The sequence below is a fragment of the Megascapheus bottae genome, chromosome 15 (genome assembly GCF_031878675.1).
Source record: "Megascapheus bottae isolate mThoBot1 chromosome 15, mThoBot2.hap1, whole genome shotgun sequence".
NCBI lineage: Eukaryota > Metazoa > Chordata > Mammalia > Rodentia > Geomyidae > Megascapheus > Megascapheus bottae.
Genome location: NC_143523.1, coordinates 4276194 through 4296710, shown reverse-complemented (window position 1 = coordinate 4296710; position 20517 = coordinate 4276194). Strand labels below are relative to the sequence as shown.

The 20517-nt window shown below is 46.8% G+C and overlaps 1 protein-coding gene across 2 annotated transcripts in view; it reads left to right on the top strand.

Moving 5' to 3' along the window:
* Dock1 (dedicator of cytokinesis 1) overlaps positions 1–20517 on the top strand; it is a 411811-nt gene that overhangs the window by 42394 nt on the left and 348900 nt on the right. For both annotated transcript variants that reach the window (XM_090345612.1, XM_090345611.1), the window contains exons 3-11: positions 744–784; positions 3131–3186; positions 5428–5524; positions 7827–7975; positions 10613–10748; positions 11703–11860; positions 12938–13019; positions 13716–13851; positions 19962–20034. In XM_090345612.1, coding sequence (XP_090201738.1) covers positions 744–784; positions 3131–3186; positions 5428–5524; positions 7827–7975; positions 10613–10748; positions 11703–11860; positions 12938–13019; positions 13716–13851; positions 19962–20034 — 928 coding nt within the window. The remainder of the gene's footprint in view (positions 1–743; positions 785–3130; positions 3187–5427; positions 5525–7826; positions 7976–10612; positions 10749–11702; positions 11861–12937; positions 13020–13715; positions 13852–19961; positions 20035–20517) is intronic.

Genomic DNA, 20517 nt, shown 5'->3' with positions numbered 1-20517 from the left:
GAAGTGAGGGAACTTGGGTGACTTCTGAATGTTTAGGGTCTGAATGTTTAGGTCCGTCTGACTTTATGTGTGGTGAGATGAATTTTTGCACTCATCCCTAGAGGAGGCCCAAGGCTGGGGTGGGGGGGGTTGGGGGGGCAGTGGGGCAGGAAGGACTTCCATTCAGCACTTGATGTGAACAGTTCCACTTTCTTCCTTCCACCTACCCTCTCACCTCACCGAGGGAATGGGAAGGAAGTTGAGTCCAGGGTGGCCCTAGAGTGGGCAGCAGGGCCAGAGTGTTTGGCCCTGGTGCTTCCTGTTGGGTGCCGAGTCTGCCACCAAAATGCTCAGTGAGGTCCTGGCTGCTGGGACTAAGCTCACAGCCCTGGAAAGGGAGGAAGTGAGTTCTCAGTTGTTGTTGTGATCGGGCCTGTCTTTGATGATCTGTTGTAGGTTTGTGCCCTTGAAGAGACCTTGATTCAAGGGATGTGGAGAGAGTGGCTGGGGAATGCACACAGAGTCTCGGTGGGACTCAGGTTCGGAGGACAAGCTCTCCTCTGGCAAGGCAGCTCTCAGGTTGTGAACAGCCTTCATGGTGAAGGTACACACGGGGAGGTTTCCAGTCTTGCCATGTGGTGGCATCTTTTAGGCAGTCGGGTTGCTGTCTTCTTGACTCATCAGTGAGTTCTCTCAGCACGGAGGTGTTGTTGTGACCTGCTGTGTCTCCTTCAACTAATGCTTTCCATTTTGTATTTGTTTAGGGTGGTACCGAGGCTACACCTTAAGAAAAAAGTCCAAGAAGGTAAGTCCTTTTCATGAAACACCATGTGTGTCCCTTCATAAATCAAGCGGTGAGAGGAAATCAGTGCTGTTGCATTGGTGTCTACGTTTTACTTATATGTCTCTTGCTTGAATTAAAAAAAAAAGTATGTGGGTTGAAATGTGAACGACCTTGAATTTGTTCATAGAAACTGCAGCTTTACTCGAGAGTGAGTTGCTGTGGCCTGTGGTCCTGAATAGGAGTGTCCTGTTTAGACAGTGTGTGTGTAAGAGAGTGAACTGGTCTAAGGCCTTCCAAATAACAAAATGCCGTGGACAATTTACAACCTGATACATTGTCCTTGATAAATTAACAACTTTGCAAAGCTTGTTTGTGCTTACTTCCTTCTTGCTATGACAGTTTTCACACTTCTCAAGTTTAGTTGCCAAAAAACAAAACAAAACAAAACAAAACACCAAAAACCCTTGCTTTTCCAGGGCAGTTTGCATCTGTGGTCCTTTCCGTTTGCATCTAAGGCGTGTAATTACACCTCTTATCATTGTGGTGGACATGCCCATCCACAAGTCCACATTCTCAGCTTTGCAAAAACACCTAATTATGGCCCTTCTCTTTCATCCTGTGATTAGGAAGCCAGGTCCTTTCTAAGCTGTGGTTAGACGCTCCCCGTTAGCTTCCACACTTGACTCTCTGATTTTACTTGATAGATGGTTCGTTTTACTTCTTAAAAGTTGGCCTCTCATTGTCTCCATATACGGTTGAGTTCTTCATTATGTCCTGAGCCATAATAAGGCTTGAGAAGTCCAGTGTCTCCAGTGCCAAGGCCGTGGGAGATCTGCCCTGCCCTGAGGCTTGAGCCACTCTGGGTGACCTGCTTGGGGCTCTGTGGGGACCTTGACATGACAGGGTTCAGGCCCGTGCCCAAAGCACTATCATGTTGATGTTTTAGAGGGAAGGTCACCTTAGGAGTGGTGTTCAGACCTGCAGATTGGAGGAAGGACTTCCTTCTGGGCCCTGCTGAGCTTAGGGGGGACTTCGTGTCTCTCTGCTCCTCCAGGGATCCCTATGTCACCATTGTGGAGGGGACAGTTCTCCTAAGGAAAGTTGTCTCTTTGCTTGGTTCCCTGGGTACAATCAGGGCTATATTTCTGCAGAGGAAATCCCGAGTTTCTTCTGGCAGGGTAGAGTTGGAGACTAGTAAGAAGGAGATGAGGAGGAGGTGTGAACTCGGGCCCGTCCCTTTCGAACTCTAGCAATCCAAGATACAACTGTGGCTCCACGGGCAGCACAGACTCCAGGTGTGCTGAAGGTGAAGAAATCAACACCCTGGGACTATAAATTGGTGAAGGGTTCTGCAGACAGGAGTGAGGAAGGGACAAGGCCTACCCTGAGATCCCAACGCTCCCAGTTCTAGAAGGGACTTCTGCATACTCCTTTACAGAGGTGCAGTTCTGGGCTGGTCTTGAATGTCTCCCCCCACCCCCCCCCCGAAGTTACTGGTCAGACCTCCACGTGTGTCCAGCCTAATCTACCCACTCAACGTCCTCTGTTTCATGCCTGAGAGCGTTTGTTGAGGTTGGGTGGGTGGATCTCTGCCCCTGGGCCTGGCAGGGCTGGCACAGCTTGTTTTTCCACTTCTTTCCAAGCGCACGCACTGGTGTGGTGGAAAGATGCTCTTCTGTACCCACCTGCAGGGCCTCCAGGGATTTGAGGCTGCCTGGAGCGCTCAGTAAGTGAATGCAACAAGCCTGCCGGGTGCCCAGGTTCCTCCTGGTGGTCTCTCAGCCTTCGACTTCCTCCCTGTCTCCTCCCCTCCCTGTGCTCACTTACTTGGTGGGTAGCAGCGCGTATCCTTCCCACCCAGCCTCCCCCGAGCCCCATGACCTCCCGTGATTAGCAGCCTGATCGGAATCTGTGAGACACAGAACACCGAATGGCTGTCAGCAGACAGAGGAATTTGTGGAGGAGATTGATGGGCCCTCTGTGGAGATTGTGAGGACGTCCCATGGGGTCAGTGGTCAGTGGCACAGGCGGTGGCCAGTGTGTTACTCCATATGGCAAGGGTGGAATATCAGAGACCATCACCACAAGTCAGTTTTGACATCAGTTGTGGAACTGAGCATCAGCCTTGCGAAAGGAGGAGTTTTCTGTAGCTGAGTAGATTTGAGCTTTCCTTTTATGACATTGGCGCCTTCTTTGGAAACAAACTGATGGCCTCGCTTCTTTTACAGTTTGTGTTTTCTTTGCCTTGTTGTACAGTAAGCTTGGCATAAGAATCGGTGGAGATCCAGCCACTCCTAACCCTCACCATTGTCTGACTTGCAGTCAGTATTTCTAATAATAAAAACTCTCTCTTTTTGTTTCCTCAAGGGCATATTTCCTGCATCTTATATTCATCTTAAAGAAGCAATAGTTGAAGGAAAAGGGTGAGTCCATTCTTGGTGTAGAAATGAAGGACTGCCATGATTGCATTTGCTGTGACTGCCATCTATACGGTAGAATAACTGGGAAATAAGATGCAAGGTGTAGCTGGTATGCTGACCGGGATGTTTGGGAAGGAAAGGGGCGAGTGGATTTCAGAATTGTGCAGGATGCTTCTTTGATCCCGAGTCAAGAGAGGGAGGAGGTGAGCACCATAATTCACTGAACCTGCCGTTGGTTTTGGGAAAGCGTAGGCCCTGAGGCCTTGGAGATCTTAATTATCCCACCACTGAGTCCATTTTTCTGGAAGTCTTGGCATGCTATGATAGAAATGGAGCTGCAGGGGAATCCGCTGTTGTCAAGTGGGGGTTTGTTTGGATTTCCATCTCGTGCAGTTGTGATGTGTGTTTCCTGGAGGTCATCACTGACGTGTAAGATCATTAAAAGGATGTTTGTAGACGAGGAAGCCTATTAGGCTGGAATGGCAAATGAATAGCCAGGTGTGAACTTGGAAGAAGAAGCATTAGAATGTTTTCCGTTTTGGTCTCTGTTCCATCTTCACATTCAGTTAAATATGCAAATTATAAAATTACTAATCATATGATGACTGCATAATGACATCTCTTTGGCTGATTACAAAATTGCCTTTCCCAAGCACTGTACTTTTAACATATAAAAAGGACTTGAGTTCCACAACGCATAATGAAAATGAAGAAAGTAATTGAGAGGCGGCAGTGGTGAGGGCCTGCCCGGTGGTGGTTTTATTTTCAGACAGATAAAATGTTTTGTATGCAGAGTTCTAAGTGGAAGAGGAAGAGAAAGTTAAGAAGCTTTGACCCTTTTGTGGACGTAACTGAACAAGTGTGCATTTAGTGTGCTTTGTAGTTGGCTGTGCCAGAATCCTAATATAGATCACCCGCATAGGGTTGATATTTTTTACCCAAAGCATTTTGAGTAATGCATGTGATCTTAGGTCGTTTTTTGGTAAGGGGAGCCAGGCCCACCCTTCTCAGGCAGGCGGGCAGGCAGGGAGACGTTTGCCTCCCGTTCCTGGTCATTGGCCATGGAGACAGTGTGGGTGAGGAAGCAGACTCATGGAGGAACAAGCAGTGCAGGAACAAGTCCTGCTGATGCTTTGAGCAACTCGTCATTGCTCCCTGTGCAAAAACTTAGTGCAACCTCATCTCGGTCACCAAGCCGGCTGTGGTGGTACTCACTTGCCATCTGAGCTATGAGGGGTGACCCTAGCTTTGGTAGTACAGTAGTGCCGGACAATAGCGGCTTCTCCTTCTAGGCCGGGGAAGGTGACGGGCATCATGACACTCGGTCAGCATCCTTGCTAGCAGACCAGGGCAGCATTTTAGACTTGATGCTGTCCTATGGGATGGCTGTAGAGACCGGTTGCACACAGCCTTTTCAGGTATGGGGCCTAGCCCTCCTCTGGGAGACCTCCCGGTGGTCCCTCTGGGGCTCCACTGTCTCTTGTTTAGGGGTGTCTACCGTCAGTAAGTCATTCAGCCACGAGCACCAGCAGGGAAGCAAAGCAGTGGTTCTTCCCACTGGTGTGGGAGCAGCAGAGCGTCCTGCCGCAGTGAGCATGGGTCTACCATGCTGCCTGCCTCTTGTCTCTTCAGGACACATTGGGGGTCCCTGAGGCCAGAGGCCCAGAGACACGAGCCACAGGTGAGCCACAAATCCGGTTGCTCACTCAGTCTCATGTGGACTGGGGCTCGTCAGGGTGGTACTCACCCCAAGCACGGTTGGGATTTTTGAAAGATGCCTGTACGGCTAAAGAGTTAAAAGCATTATGGGGGATCATTTGGAGCGGGAGAGGGAGGACAGTGGGGGCATGACGCCCCCTGTGCTTTCACCAAGGATATCTGCTCCCTGCATTCTCATGGAATGAGAATGTGAAAAGAATCGTAACCCAAGCCTGCATTGGAGTGCTGCACAGACTGGTGGTGATGTGTGCTGTGTCCACAGTGGACGGGTACCTTTACTATGGCATTCTGAAGACTTTTAATGGCTGTTATCTTGCCTCTTTTCTCTTCCCTACAGGGTGGATGGCTCACCTTCAGAAACCCTCTCAGGCTTTGTACAAAGACCACTGGCATTTGGAGACATGTGTTTCTGGGTGTCAGCCTGGCTGTGTTTGTCTGTTTCTTTTTGTCTTCCATTTGCTTTAACTATTGGGGAATCTGTCAGATGCAGCTGACTGTGGCTCATGAAGTCTGCTTCCGTTGTAGGCAACATGAGACCGTCATCCCGGGTGACCTCCCACTCATACAGGAAGTCACCACCACACTCCGGGAATGGGCCACCATCTGGAGGCAGCTCTACGTGGTGAGAGAATGGGGGCTTTCATGAAAGCTGGTGGTTCACGCCTAAAATCCTAACTTCTCAGGACGCTGAGATCCTGGGATTACGGTTTAAAGCCAGCCCTGGCAGGAAAGTCTGGGACTCTTCTCCCCAATTAACCAGCAAAAAGCCAGAAATTGAGGTGTGATTCAAGCAGTAGAGTGTTAACCTTTACACAAAAGTTAAACCATAGTACCCAGGCTCAGAATCCAAGTTCCAGTATTGGTACCAAACAAACCAATTCCTAACTCTTACTTCCAGAAACAACCCCCCTTTTAAACAAATAGGTATTTGTTTATGGAGATAGTACAGGTGTTTGTTTTCTTTTCAATTAGCTATAGGTAATGCCTCTGATGGTTCCAAGTAGTCTTCTAGATGTATCTACAGTTATCACTGAGAGGTCTGGGAGCTTTGTACATGCTGGCTTTCTGTAGAGTTGTCCAGTTCTGGTTTTTGGCAGAAATCTTATTAATGCAGAGAAGTTGGAGCTCTGACACCTTCCATTTCATATTCCCTCAGGGCATTTCCTTGTAGATAAATTCATATTTGCAGAAGATTACCTTTTGTTAAGCCCGTATTTCTATCCACAGTGTTGATTTCTCATATGCTAATGTTATTATCACCAAGCCAGGGCTCTGGGAGGAAGTCAGCACGTTAATTTCTCAGGAACACAGAAAACTTCCTAAAGTCCCACAGCTGCTCGGCGTTTTTGATTATACAGTGGTTTCCTATAAATGCGTCGTAATAAGCAGTTGCTGTAATTGTTCATCAAATGGACTCAAAAAAACCTAAAAGCGTAAAGTTAGCCATGAATGTTTTGTGTAAATCGGAGCATTTTATAGTCGGTATTTCACATTCAACTTTGCAATTTTTAAGCAAAAATATGGCAACAAAATAAATAGGAGTTGCTGCTGAGTGATACGTATAGATGCCCGTTTTAGGCTGTCCTGGAGTGAATGACCCTTTGGCTTCCCTTAGTGGCTTCCCAGATAGACCCAATCTGACATGGACAAAGTCAAGCCAAAGGGGGCTCGAATATTTTTGCATGCCTTTGTGACTCTTTGTCATTGTGGGAAAGCTAGCAAACTATTAAGGATTTTATATATTTGACATGGCCCTAATCATCGAGGAGCATTAAGAAGTGGGAAAAGAGCTAGGCGTAGTGGCTCACGTATGTAATCCTAGTTACTTAGGAGCCTGAGATCTGAGGGTCATTGTCCAAAGCCATTTGGGGCAAGAAAGGCTGCCAGATTTTTAATCTCCATTAGCCACCAGAAAGCTGGAGGTGGAGCTGTGGTTTAAACTGTGGAGTGCAAACCTGGACCACAAAATCTCAGGAACACTAATCATGTTCAGAGTGCAAACCCAGAACCTGCATCCAAACAATGAAATAAAATAGAGGGAAAAGAATGTAATGTTGCTGTAGGTAATTAATTTTGACGATTTGGTTTTTATTTAAGAAAACAAAATTAGGATGCTATAATGAACAGTACACGAGGGATAAAATACCTTGCCGGGCGCCATGGGATGAGTGGATGGTGGGTCTCTTAGAAACTCCTAGAAAAATAGATCTTGATGAATTTTCAAATCCAAGAGTAGTAGATTCAGACAGTGATAAATTGTTTTTTTAAAACAGAAATAGCAGCTTGGCATGATAGCTCACCTTTGAAATCCCAGCACTTGGGAAACTGAGGTCAGGAGGGTTGTGGCGCTAGATCAGCCTCTACAAATACATTCTGGAGGCTCCTCAGCAGAAACAGCCGAGCACGGTCGTGCAGTGTCTACCACTAGAGCACCAGCGTGCATGTGTGTATGCGTGCATGCGTGTGTGGTTTGTTTTTGTGTATATATTTACATTGGCTGTGTTTTAGGGAGAGCATTATGCTTTTGCAATGGGCCAAACTTGATTGAGATAGTCTTCTCTCTGCCTACGCCCCTCCAGTTGGCTCATATTTCAGGCATGAGCCACATTTGGTTTCTACTTGAGACAGTAGATTTGTTTTCTTTTGACTTGGGCTGACCTTGAACTGTGATCCTCTTGTCTTCAACTCCCAAGTAGCAAGGATTGATAGGCGTAAGTCACCTTACCTAAATCAAGCCCAAATCAGGCTTTCGCTTGACACTAACCAAATCTCATGGTACAGTGTATATATTACATGATCTTCACAATACTATTGAATGGTTTTAAATGATATTTTGTTGTCTTTAAGCAGTAGTTCAAAGGGGTTACAGTCCAACATTTTATACGAGAACCTGTCCCCATGACCTCTGCTTTCCTTCTGTGTAGCAAGATAACAGGGAGATGTTTCGAAGTGTCCGTCACATGATCTACGACCTCATTGAGTGGCGATCGCAGATCTTGTCTGGAACTCTGCCCCAGGATGAGCTTAAAGAGCTGAAGAAGAAGGTTACAGCCAAAATCGATTATGGAAACAGGTCTGTTTACTTAAAGATGATTTCATGCTTACATTACCCACTGTAATAACAGGCAGAAGCCTGGAGGACACTGCAATTACATTTCATCCAAAAATCAGATTTCTCATATCCAAACATAGGCACATTTCCATTTAGAAAAGGGCAAGGTGTCGTCCCCTGGGTTTAGGGCTCTACTAGGTCACTCTGGAAATGTACTCTTTTTCTCCTCAGTGTGGGGCCCTGCCCTCTCCAGTAAGGTGGGGAGGAACAGCCCACCATTCCTTTGTTCTACTTCAGAGTGTGTCCACAGTGATCCCCCCACCCCCACCCCACCTGAAGAAGGAGCTACCCCCTCACCCCGTCCCCCCTTTCTGCCTGTTTTAGTGCTGCCATCTGCCCCAGGTGTGTAGTATCCAGAACTAGGGTTCTTTCCGTGGACTCTCCCAGTTCTGAGACCTGTGTTAGGGAACCATGAAACTTGTCCTCTTCTGGGTAGTTGTGCCAGATTCTACAAACAGACGCATAGCCTGGCTATGTCTGAACTCAGAGAAACTATCTTGGGCAAGGGCTTCCATCCCAGACCAACCAACCAGGTCTCCTGGAATGTGGATAGACAGTGCACCTCTGTCCCATGCTCCTTGCCCTTGCTACTAGCAGAAGACCCTCTCCCACCCTGATTCTGCTAGATTTGTAACCAGAGCCAGGGCCGTGTCTTGGCATATACAGTCATCATTTATCTTGTTGTTCTTGCAGAGGTGTCAAATGTATTTTCTGGATATTTCTAGCTTGTCTCTAAAAATTTATATTATTATTATGATTCATTTAAACTAATTTATGTAGCTGTGGAGAGTACCCCTAGATTTATTTGCGCTTAGGTGGTATGATTTTAAACATTTCATCTGGTCTCCACCCCTGGATGAACAAAGCTGAAGAAAACCTTGAGCTTGATCTTAGCCACAGGGTTCCCTTTGGCATATCTACATCCTGATCATTTGTAAAGGCTTTAGAATACAGGATGCTGGAACGCATGCATCCCCTAACTCTACCCACACAGTACTGCCCAGTTGCCTTCCAAATAGTGCCATGCCATCCTCACATTAAAAAGAAAACAGTTGACCTGCTTTAAGGAGTGGGTACGCAAGAGAAATGTGGGGTTAGCATGTGATGGAGTGTTTATTGTTAGATTCAACTCTAAGCTGGTAACTGTTAAAGACATCTTTGGACTGCACTTGATTCTTTCAAAGGACTTTCTTGTGTCATGTGGTTTTGAGAAAAGAGCTGGCTCCTACGGATTTGTTAGTAGCAGAACTATAATCCCAAGGGCTGGTGGCAGGGTATCAGGTGCCTTTGGTTAGTTTCTTGCCCTAAACCCTGCTTGTCCTACTTAAAAGAAAATCAGAGTACCTTACCCTGGCAGAAATTTTGATGTCTTCATTTTGTATATTTCTTAAATAAAAATAACGAATTTGGGTTAAAAATACCACATAATAATTGCATTGGTTTTGGGAATTGGAGAGACTTTTGCCAAAAAATAAGTTCTAGATGTAATGTGGACAGTCTTACCAGCCAGATGTCACTTGTATTTTAAGTTGGCTACTGCATTCAGCCATCTGGCCAGGAAGTTGCCTAATGTAATTGTGAATAACATCCATATGTTCCCTGCTCAAGCACAATGGAACATCTTGACTGTGAGTCTTCCAGTGGCTCAATATAGGACTTGACACAGACACTAGGAAGAAGGGAAGCTGTGTTGAGATTCCAACCAGACAGTGATGCAGAGTAAATGAGTGGATGTGTGTGTCTCTGTGTTCACTCTTCCACTCCTTCCCAACCAAACCATGATGTGACAGCTGCCATCATTTTTCTTTCTTTCTTCTTGTGCCTGTATTGGGGCTTCAACTCATGGCCTAGGCGCTGACCTTTAGCTGTTTTGCTCAAGACTGATGTTCTACTATTTGAGTCATACCTTCATGTCTGGCTTTTTGGTAGTTAAGAGATCTTTGACTTTTCTCTTTGGCCTGGCTTCTAACTGTGATCTGTATATCTCAGACTCCTGCATTGTTAGGGTTATAGATATGAGCTCCAACACCCAGGCACCAGTTAGCTGCCATCTTTACTGAGTTTGGATGTGAATATGGCAGTAAAGATAGATAGTTAGGCTGGCAATGTGGCGTAGGGGTAGAGTGCTTGCCTAACGTGCATGAATCTCTGGGTTCGATTTCTCATTACCATATAAACAAAAACTGGAAGTGGCCCTGTGACTCCACTGGTGGAGTGCTAGCTTTGAGCAAAAGAAGTGAAGGGACAGTGTCCAGGCCCTAAGTTCAAGTCCTAGGACTGGCAAAAAAAAAATGTTATGTACACACGTGTTTTATATGTGTGTTCAATGTAATGTGCTTTGTCTAAGTCTGTCCCTTCCACAGTAATTAGTCATGTTCATTCCCTTGGCCTTGTAGATATCAGACTTCTCATTGATTGACAAAGTCACTATTGCAATGGAACTAAGACTTGAGGAATTTGTTCTTTTAAGTCCCCAGTGTGGCACATTTTGAGTTACTGAAAGCACCATTTTCTGAGATGTTTTCATCTGTTCAGTGGCTGGAGCTGAAGTTATGGTGGTGATGTGTGTATCCCTGAAGTTGTGAATTCTTGTTGTAGAATTCTTGACTTGGACCTCGTGGTGCGAGATGAAGATGGGAACATTTTGGATCCAGAACTAACAAGCACCATTAGTCTCTTCCGAGCTCACAAAGTTGCTTCCAAACAAGTGGAGGAACGATTGCAAGAAGAAAAGGTAAGGGGCTGGTAATTTGGCCTAGTGGTAGAGTACTTGCATGCACAAAGACCTGGTTCAATTCCTTGGTAGCACATACATAGGAAAAAGTGGTGCTGTGGCTCAAGTGGTAGAGTTTTAGCCTTGAGAAAGCCCAAGGACAGTGCTCAGGTTCTGAGCTCAAGCCCAGGACTGGCCAAAAAAAAAAAAAAAGTTAAGTTAGCCCCTCTGTTGTAGGCTGTGTGGATGCAGACTGCATTTCTCAGTCAAGTGTCAGTGGTGCCCAGAATCCGCCCAAGAGAACCCAAATGGGAGAAGGACACAGTGCAAGCCAGGTGATACCTGGGAAGGGCCATTGGCGAGCCGTGCGACAGGAATGTGGAGAATCCCCTTCCTGAGGAGATGCACACAGTCCTGTGCATCAGTGGAGAGGGCGAAATCTCAGTGGTGGTCCCCTCTGTGGCCCTCTGTTGAGTGGGAGACAATGCCCTATTCAGCCTGTCCTCTCTGACAGTGGGAAGTGGGAAATTAGAGTTAGCAAGGATAAGGCAAGGAATCTTCTCTGCCCTTTAGTGATGAAATTAATAAAATGCCTGAACCATCTTTTAATTTAACAAGTATTTATTAGGCATCTGGTGTACGCCAGGTACGAAGGAAATAATGAAGAATGAGACAGTGGTGTCTATGGGTCATTTTTTTCTAAGAGGGTCCCCCCAGATTAAAATAAGGCACTCTTCTCGTGGTCAGCCTTCCCATTCACTGCAGTTCTGTGACCCTGAAGATACTTGGTGCTGGCTGATACAGCATTGTGACCATAGCCTAGGGTGCCGTGTTTTCAGCACGGAATGTGCTGAATGTGTGGTGGGGGCGGGAGGTACCATGAACGTGAATGGCCTTGTTGAGCTAGGCTGGCTAGCTGTGAACCCTCTCCCATGGTTGATGTTACTCATGTTGACTTTGTTTCTTTTCACGTAGTCTCAGAAGCAGAACCTGGATATTAACAGACAAGCCAAGTTTGCGGCCACCCCTTCTCTGGCCCTGTTTGTCAACCTCAAGAATGTGGTTTGTAAGATAGGAGAAGATGCTGAGGTCCTCATGTCTCTCTATGACCCTACAGAGTCCAAGTTCATCAGGTATGTGACTTCCTGGGTCCTGGTCTTGGCTTCGGGTTACACTTATGCAAATAGCACTGGAGCCACCCACACATCTGTTTCTGCTGCTGGTGCTGGGAAAGACAATGTCTACCTGGAGTGGCTATTTCTGGACGGCTTGGTTTCTGTCTTTATCTCTTGAGCTCCGGGTGGGGTAAGCTTTCTTACAGCTGTGTTGCTGTTTGCCAGGTTGTTGGATTACAGTGGTCCCTGGAACAAGCTGTGATATTTAAGGGCTGAGCTGAAGGTTGAGATAATCCTTTGTTTTGCATGTGTCACTCACTATAGGACTTTATATCCCCATACTCTCCAGAAGGCCAACTTTTCCTCTTTCTAACTTTTGAAGGTCATTTCTGTGACATCTGTCCTGTTGCTATTTCTCTGAGCTGACTGGCTGGAATAGTGTCTGGGAGGGTGCCTGTCACCTGCAGACTCCCCATTAATATCTACAGAGTGAAAATATGGCAACCCGTTTTTCTGGCATGGTCTTGTTTGTCCAGCCGGAAAAATTCTGATTAAAGTGTATGTGAAATAATGCAGGAGTCTGTATGTCTGTGTGAGTTAAAACTCAAGTGTCTACACTTGTATTATTCAATGTTTAAAAACTTAGTGTATGTCTTAGAGAATAACTGGGTGAATTTATTCCCACTTCTGATAAGGACTTGGTATCTTTTTGATAAAGGACACAGTTTGTATTTGCATTTATTTGGCTTGTTTTATATCCTGAATTAAATATACATTGTATTGAATTTTATGTTCATGTCATTCTAAATTGACAAGAAGCTTGCTTGGATTGTAAACATCAAAATACCATTTGCAAATAGTTCCATTGCAATTATAATTAAGATATCTCAATGGAACCCTGCCAAAGTGTGTGTGCAGTATTTGCTCATGGGGGAGTCAATCTATTCAGTAGTGTTTCTATTTATACATTCATAGTTTATAAATTGTGGGTACAGAAGACTTCTGTGGTATTAATTATAAGGTGATGTACCTGTACATTTAAAACTCTGTTATATTTGGAAAATTAATTTGCTTTTACTTTCTTCCCTTTTCCAGTGAAAACTATCTTGTTCGCTGGTCAAGTTCAGGGTTACCCAAGGACATAGACAGACTGCATAATTTGCGAGCTGTTTTTACGGTAAGTGCACACCTCAGGATTGGTTTGTTCATTTCTCCAATGGCTATTTTCAGTGAGTGTCTGTCTGATTTTTTTATGTACCAGTGTATGGAGCCTGGGAGGCCTGCAACACAGGGTAATCTCTGCTGTATAGAGTGCTTCTTAGAAGTCTGAGTCTCTAGCTACATGGAAAAGTCACTGTGACTAAGACAGGTATGGCAGTTCATGCCTGTATCTCAGCTGTAGGCTTACATTGGGAAAACTGCAGTTCAAAGACAATCAGGGAGCAAACTTTACAGGACCTCATCTGAGCCAATGAATTCTGACATCCCAGTTAAGTGGTAAACTTAAGTTGGAGGATTGGACTCCAGGCCAATGTGGGCATAAATATGAGGCTTCACAAAAGCAGAAAAGGCTGGGCGCCTGGCTCAGGTTATAGAGAGCTTGTCTAGCAGGCACATGGGCTAGAGCTGAGACCCTCATACCTTGCTTCCCCTCAAAAATACTACTGTGACAAAGATTTACTTGATTACCCTGGAACAAGTCTCTTAGGCTTGTATCTTAAGTTCCCTTAGGTGTACTAGTTGATTGTCAGGTTCCTTTTGTCCTTTGAAGAGCTTCCTGTGTGAGATGAGAATCTCAGTCCAGGTCTTCCCTCTTCTTTTGCTTGTTGAGCAATGGTTCTCCACAGTCATTGCTGGAAATGCCTATTTCCAGGACCTCGGAAGTAAAGACCTGAAGAGGGAGAAGATAAGTTTCGTCTGTCAGATCGTCAGAGTGGGTCGCATGGAGCTCAGAGACAGCAACACTCGGAAACTGACCTCGGGCTTGCGGCGACCTTTTGGCGTGGCTGGTAATCCATTTCCTCATTTTCCTTGAGATTCCACATCACCACCAGCGTGGAGTAAGAGCTACTGTCCCATAGTCAACAGTGGGCAGCAGCTTTGGTTTATAATCTTTGTTGGTGGAGGGGGAGAGAAACATTGTTGTTTCTTTTTTCCTGTGTAGTTTCAAGTTGACCTACTCAACTCAGGAGGCTTTTGGTCCACCAGCTTTCCAGGAATGTGTGGTTTGAAAGTAGATTTCAACTTTTCCTGGGAGGGACCCCAACCCATTTCCCCGCAGCTTTTAGGGAAGCCAGGCTTCAGAGGGTTTCAGGCTTCCTGGTCTTGGCGATTGATTTAGAAGGGGATGGTGTAGATCCATCAAGGGATGAGGTGGGTGGATGCGGGGGGATGACAAAGAGAGAGAAATTGCATGGTGAGCCCAACGTGGGCTTTCCCCTTTGTGTTTCCCCCTGGTTATCTTTGGTGGTAGCGGAACAAAGGTGTGAGCCTGGTCATGTCTCGTGAAGAAAGACAAGTGTTTCCAGATCCTGATCAGTAGCCTACCATTTCAGTGTCATTCCCTTTTTCATAATTTTGGTCAACATTTTCCCCTCTATTTTATAGTTGCTAGGGGATTTGGTTACCTTGTTCTCTTGTCCTTGCTTAGGTTTTTTTAAGACATATTTTTAATTTTTAATACATACATTTTTATATTTCAATACATATTATTATTATTATTATTTTGCTATAGCTCTGGCTAGCCCTGAACTTATGACTATATGATCTTCTGCCTTAGCCTTCTGAGTGCTGGGCTTATTCCTGTCTGAGGGAATTTCTCTCTCTCTCTCTCTCTCTCTCTGTCTCCCTCCCTCCCTCCCTCCCTCCCTCCCTCCCTCCCTCCCTCCCTTCCTCCCTTCCTTCTTTCCTTTCTTCCTCTCATCAGTCATGGGGCTTGTATTCAGGACTGGGAACCATCCCTGAGCTTTTTTGCTGAAGGCTAGTGCTGTACCACTCCACACCGCCACTTCCGGTTTTCTGGTAGTTAACTGGCGATGAGTCTCCTGCTTGGACTTTCCCGTCTGCACTGGTTTCAAACCACAATCCTCAGAGCTCAGCATCCTGAGTTGCTAGGATTACAGATGTCAGCCGCCAGTGCCTGGCTGGCTGAGGAGAATTGTTTAAATTTTGTCGATATGATGATGAAAGATTTTCTTCATCTTGGCTTCTCAGAAACTTAGAACCTAGGCTTTTCTCTCTCTCTTCTATTTAGACGATGCTCAGACAAGTGTTAGATTCAGGCAAAATTGGGCAGTTCTCAGATTCCTGCCTGACTCACAGCCTGGCAGTGGTGAGCAGTCGTTTCAGCTGGGGCTCCAGTCCGTGTGTTTTGGGGGATACTGGTTGTGTTCATATACTTTGCTGTGGTTTTTGAGATTCTGTTACCATACAGAAGTCATCTCGTTGCCCTGCAAATCCCCTGTGCTTCTGTGGACTTCAAGTAAAAATGCATCCAGTCATTTAAACCCATGACGGCTGCTTTGTGCGGTTCAGTGCGGTGGTGGTGTGCAGTGAGTGGGAAGTGCGCTCGTCTGAGCTGCTTCCATCTCACTGCTGGCTGTCGTTGATTTCCAGTTGTTAGTGAGATGTGGAGACTGGGGCTCCTCTGTGGGGCTCCTCGGGCCTTGCACTGGGATGTACTCACATTTCCATCCGTGATGACTTGAATCTCTACCTCACGGGTGCTCCTGTGTTTCTCAGAACCCGTAAGTTCCTGTTGATAGTAGAGATTATATAGGTCGTTGAGATGCCTTTGTTTTCTTCAGCACCTTCTAGTCTCTCATCTCCAGGGCAGATAGAAATATTTTATTTTAGTCGCAGCTGTATTAGGCTTCCCTGAAGCAATCAGAGACATCTTTGACAAGATCCCCGAGTCATCCTCTTGCCAGAGGTGGGTCCTCTGGTTCTTAGATGGCTGGGGAGATCACACTGTTATTGAGGTCCTGTGAGTGCTATTGTCATTGTCATTAGAGCTGTTAATGCAGAGATGAGCTCTTGGTGAAACGCAAACAGTTTCCCTCTCTTTTTGATTAAAACGGGACCCCCCACTCCTAGGGGGATGATGGAGCCAGGATGTGACAGGTGATGCTGGTCACATTCCTGGGCCATGTAACTGTGGCCCCTGAAGGCTCAGACTGTGCTCATATTTTCTGGCTGGGCTGGGGTTGGGTCAGAGCCTGCAGGCTCCTGGACTTGTCTGGAAATCCAGAAACTCTGGTCTAGGCTGTGCTTTGTTTCTGGAGTCCTATCTGATGGAGTCAGCGGCACTCGGGTTTCTGTCCACTCCCTGGGGCTTGGGTCTCTGTCTGTGACGCCAACCGTGTCCAGTCCCCTGGTCTCTATGATTATCTTCTTTCTACTGGATTCCCTGTCTGGATTGGTCCTCATCTTTTTCTTCTGGCTCGTGTCCTTGGTACCCACCACTCTGTGTTGCTGGGCGCTGTCCTGTCGTGGCCTGCACTCTTCTGACTCTTACAGCTCAGCCTCACTCACCCAGGGACTGTGGAGCTCCTCTGTGATGAGTTTCACCGGCCCCTGGAGGCCTCTGCTCTCTGCCACTGGACATCCCAGTATGTGAAGCCTCTCCCAGGCCCTCTGGGCAGTGACCTCTGCTCCCGGTTCCAGCTGCCTTGCTATTGTTTGCTCTCTTGGCTCTTCAGCACCTGAGGAAGCTAGAGTCTCATGCATCCTGGGCCCCAGCACAGGGTTCTAGCACCCCCAGTGACTTCAGAGCTTACGTTTTCTGACATCCACTCAGTCATGTGTTTCTGTAACGTCAAGTGAGGATGGAGCCTTCTGCTCATTCAGTTCCCAGTTTCGTCTGGAAAACTGGACACAGGAGGGGTGACCTTCCCTTGTGAGTTTTGCGAAGCAGATTTATCAAGTACCAAAGTGCTACCCAAGCCCCACCCATTCTGTTGGCAGCAGTCACCCAAGAGGCTCATTCCCCTTCCGTAGCTCAGGAATCTAGTCGCACAGAGCCCCCTCCTACAGGCCTCCTCCCTCCATGACTCCCTATCCCCCACAGGCACCAATTCACAACAGGCTCCCTCTCACCTCGGGCCCCCTCCTAACATGATACCCCTCCCAAACACAGACCCCTGCCCGCCTCGGGCCCCCTCCCACCACAGGCCCCCTTCTGTACCCACCTGAGGAAAGGGGGAGGCATTTTGGTACATGGATTCTACCTGTTTGTGTTCAGCTCCAGTTTCTACATGCAGATTTAATTTTGAGCCTTTCTTCAGAATGATTCCTGTTTGTCTAGGTCAACAGAACCCAGTTCCTTAAAATGAGGAGAATATTCATGGATCTTTACACCTGTAAGTTTTAGTCTTATTAAAGAAAAGTAGTCAGAGGCGGGCACTGTGGCTCATGCTTCTAATCCTCGCTTCCCAGGAGGCTTGGATTGAGAGGATTTTAGTTCCAAGCCACCCCAGGTTAAAAGGCTCCCATCTCCACCAATAGCTGCGGATGGTAGTGTTTGTGTCATCCCAGTACTGTGGGGAAGCTTCCCAGTCTAAGTGGGCCTGGATAAAAAAGTGAGACTTGATGAGAAAAACCACAAGAGCAAAAAGGACTGATGGCATGGCTCAAGTGGTAGAATGCCTGCAAAGTCCTGAGTTCAAACCCCAGTATAGTGACCCGCCCCAACCAAAAATAAAAACAACAGCAGCAACAAAACCCCCAAACCACCAATTCCAGTCACATCCCTTTCTCCTATACCTTTTGATAATGTTAAAACAGAATGCGTTTGTGAAAATCATGGAACCTTTATCTGAAAAAGACTTAAATAAATCATTGCGAAGTCTACATAGCCAGGGTTGTACCCTGTGATGATTCTGGTATATTTCTAATTGCTTTTCTATGTTTGTGGTATATAATTTAACAACTATGAAATTCTTCTAGGGGTGGGGATGTAGCTTAGTGAGAGTGACTACACAGAGACCTGGGCTCTGTCCCCAGATCACATGATATACTTTTCTGTTCTTTGTTTGTTTTTTTTCCCGTTTCCTCAGTCTCTTTTTCTTTGTCATTTTAACCATTTTCACTTTCACAGTTTAGTCAAAGAAGCATACCCACTCTACTCACATGTACGATTTAGTTTCTAAAAAATTGTTGTCTCGCAGACATCTTATTTGGCTGTTTATTCAGGAGTTGGGGTTTGGAGGAGCAGGACCTGTGGCTGTGCCATTCCTTTGGTAGTCTTTGTGGTACAGGAAGTATGGCATGAGGGCCCTTGAGCCTGAAGCATCCCCCTCTGGGCTGCAGGAGGGTATCCTCTTCCCCGCTGTGGGGGGAACGCTGTGTTGGGGGTGGGGTTGTGACGCTCATCCTGGCTTACTCCATGCCTGGATGCTTTTACTGTGCTGTGCCAATGGCTCATCCCCAGGACCTAAGCTGCCAGCCCTGTCACCTCCCCACTCTCGGGGCTCCCCACCTGCCACCTTCCCTACTCCCTGGCATGGTGTGCTTGTTCTCCAGCCTTTCCACCCTCACACACGCATGCCATCCTGCAGCCTTGCAGCTAGATATGACAGACTTCTGCCGAGATGTAGACAGACACTCTGGCTGTCTTGTTGGGAGGTGGATCCCCTCAAGTCCTCGTGTCTTCAGACCTCAGAGGCTGGGCCTGTGGCATTGTTAGTATTTGCAGGGTGAAGGCTGGTCAGCATTGTAGGTGCTTGAACTGAGGCAGTGTTTCAGACCTACTTGTTGCCTTCCTACTGAGTCCGATTGTGGGCTGGATAGGAGGAAAGTGTGATCATCGAGGAGACCCAGTAAGCAGCTGAGATCGTCCTGGGGTAAAAGTGAGCCCCTCGTGGCCTGGTTCAGGCTGCCTTTGTCTCGGCTGTCGCCACTTGGTGGAATCCTCTGCGAGTCAGTGCTGTTTCCTGCTTCTACACAAGTGGCTAAGTGCAGGCCTGTGTGTATGAGCTTCTTAGCAGCAGGTGGGGGCTGGATGTGGAGCCAGTCCCCCCCCCCATGAATTTCCAGTGCTGGACAAGCATCCTACGAGAAGCTGACCAGAGCTCCGTCCTGTTGTCTTGTGGTTGGCCATTTCCCGAGGTTCTTGACCCATTGGTGCGCTCCCTGCTCTCAGCTCCACTGCTTCACTGGGGACACAGTATACTTCCTTTCTTGCTCTATAGGGGCTGCCCTCTTTGGGGAGGAGTCAGGGTATAGGAATGATGTTGGTCCACGTTGTCAGTGCACGATGCTTGTCATTAGGGGAGAACTTGGGCACTCTCCCCGTTAGCCAGGAAAGACAGAGTCAGAGGTCATGCTCAGTCCTCTCTGGGGCTAGATAGCCTGGGTTTTCCTGCTGCGTTGGTCATAGCCAAGGGTAAAAGACGTTTTATCCAGAAGATAGGAGGTAACTGCAGGGGAGCCCTGAACGCCATCAGGGATGGGGAGTTCCTTAGCCTTTCCTAGGGTGTCAGGGAGCCTGGTTCCTGCAGATCCAGTGCAGGACACCGAGGCCCTCCTGCTCTGTGTGCACTCCTGTCTGTGAGCCTCAGTTCCCTCAGACGCCCTGTAGATGACTAAGGGTCCCTGTTGAATGACACTCCCACATTCCTCAGCGTCACAGACACCTGCATGTGTTGGGCGGCCCTTGGTAAACTAGGGCTGCTTGCTTGTGGTCTTCTGATTAGAGAGTTGTGTCATGGGGAGTAGAATAGCTAGCTGCCTGTGCCGTGTGGCTGTGTATGTTAGGCATGAAAGAATGAGAGCAGCACAGTGACGTGTGCCCCAGGTTAGGTGCCCATGGCTGGAGATCTTTTCTTCTTCCCACGGTGGCCTATGGGTATCATACCACAGAGTGGTGGCTAGGATGCAGCAAGGAATTTCTCAGTGTCATGCTGATTGGAGTTCCAGCTCCAGGGGAGCACAGCATTCTCAGACAACTGAGTTTGTCTTCAGACAGAGAAGTCCTTTAGACTTGAACGTAAGAAAATTCCTCTTTGTACCCCCCGGTGATTGGCTAGAAGAGGACCCTGAATTCCATTTCTTGGTTTGTTCATTGGCGTTGTATGATTGTAGCATTTAAGCAAACCCTCTGTTCTTTTCTTGTTCCCAGTGATGGATGTAACTGATATAATAAATGGAAAAGTAGACGATGAAGATAAACAACATTTCATTCCCTTCCAGCCGTAAGTATGGAGCGGTCTGCGTCCTAACCAGATAGAATGAATGTGGAAGTTCTACCTGTAATCATCCTTGTAATGAAATATCTACATGGAGCACAAGGAGGGATTAATTACACTAATGAGAAACTAGTCACTGCCACCACTGGTGGAATTTTTGGTGGCTGTCAGAGTCCTGGTGCTGGGGGCAGATTTCACTGTGTTCACTGAGTTATCATCTCAGAAGAAGAATTGCAGCTCTGCTCTAACTTTGAATGTTGCTGTACATAATTGATTTATCCTACTAGCAATTCACATTTGCAAAATACAGTGCTTTCAAATTCATCATAAGGGGTTGCTTCTTTGAGAACAGAAACCAAACAAAATAATCATGAGTTCTTTTGTTAAAGCAAGAAATAATACTTTAAAGCATCTAATTTACACTGCGGAGGATTTTTCTGTCGTGGTTTTCCACTCAGTGTGGACGATCTACGTGCTTGTCATTTTTTA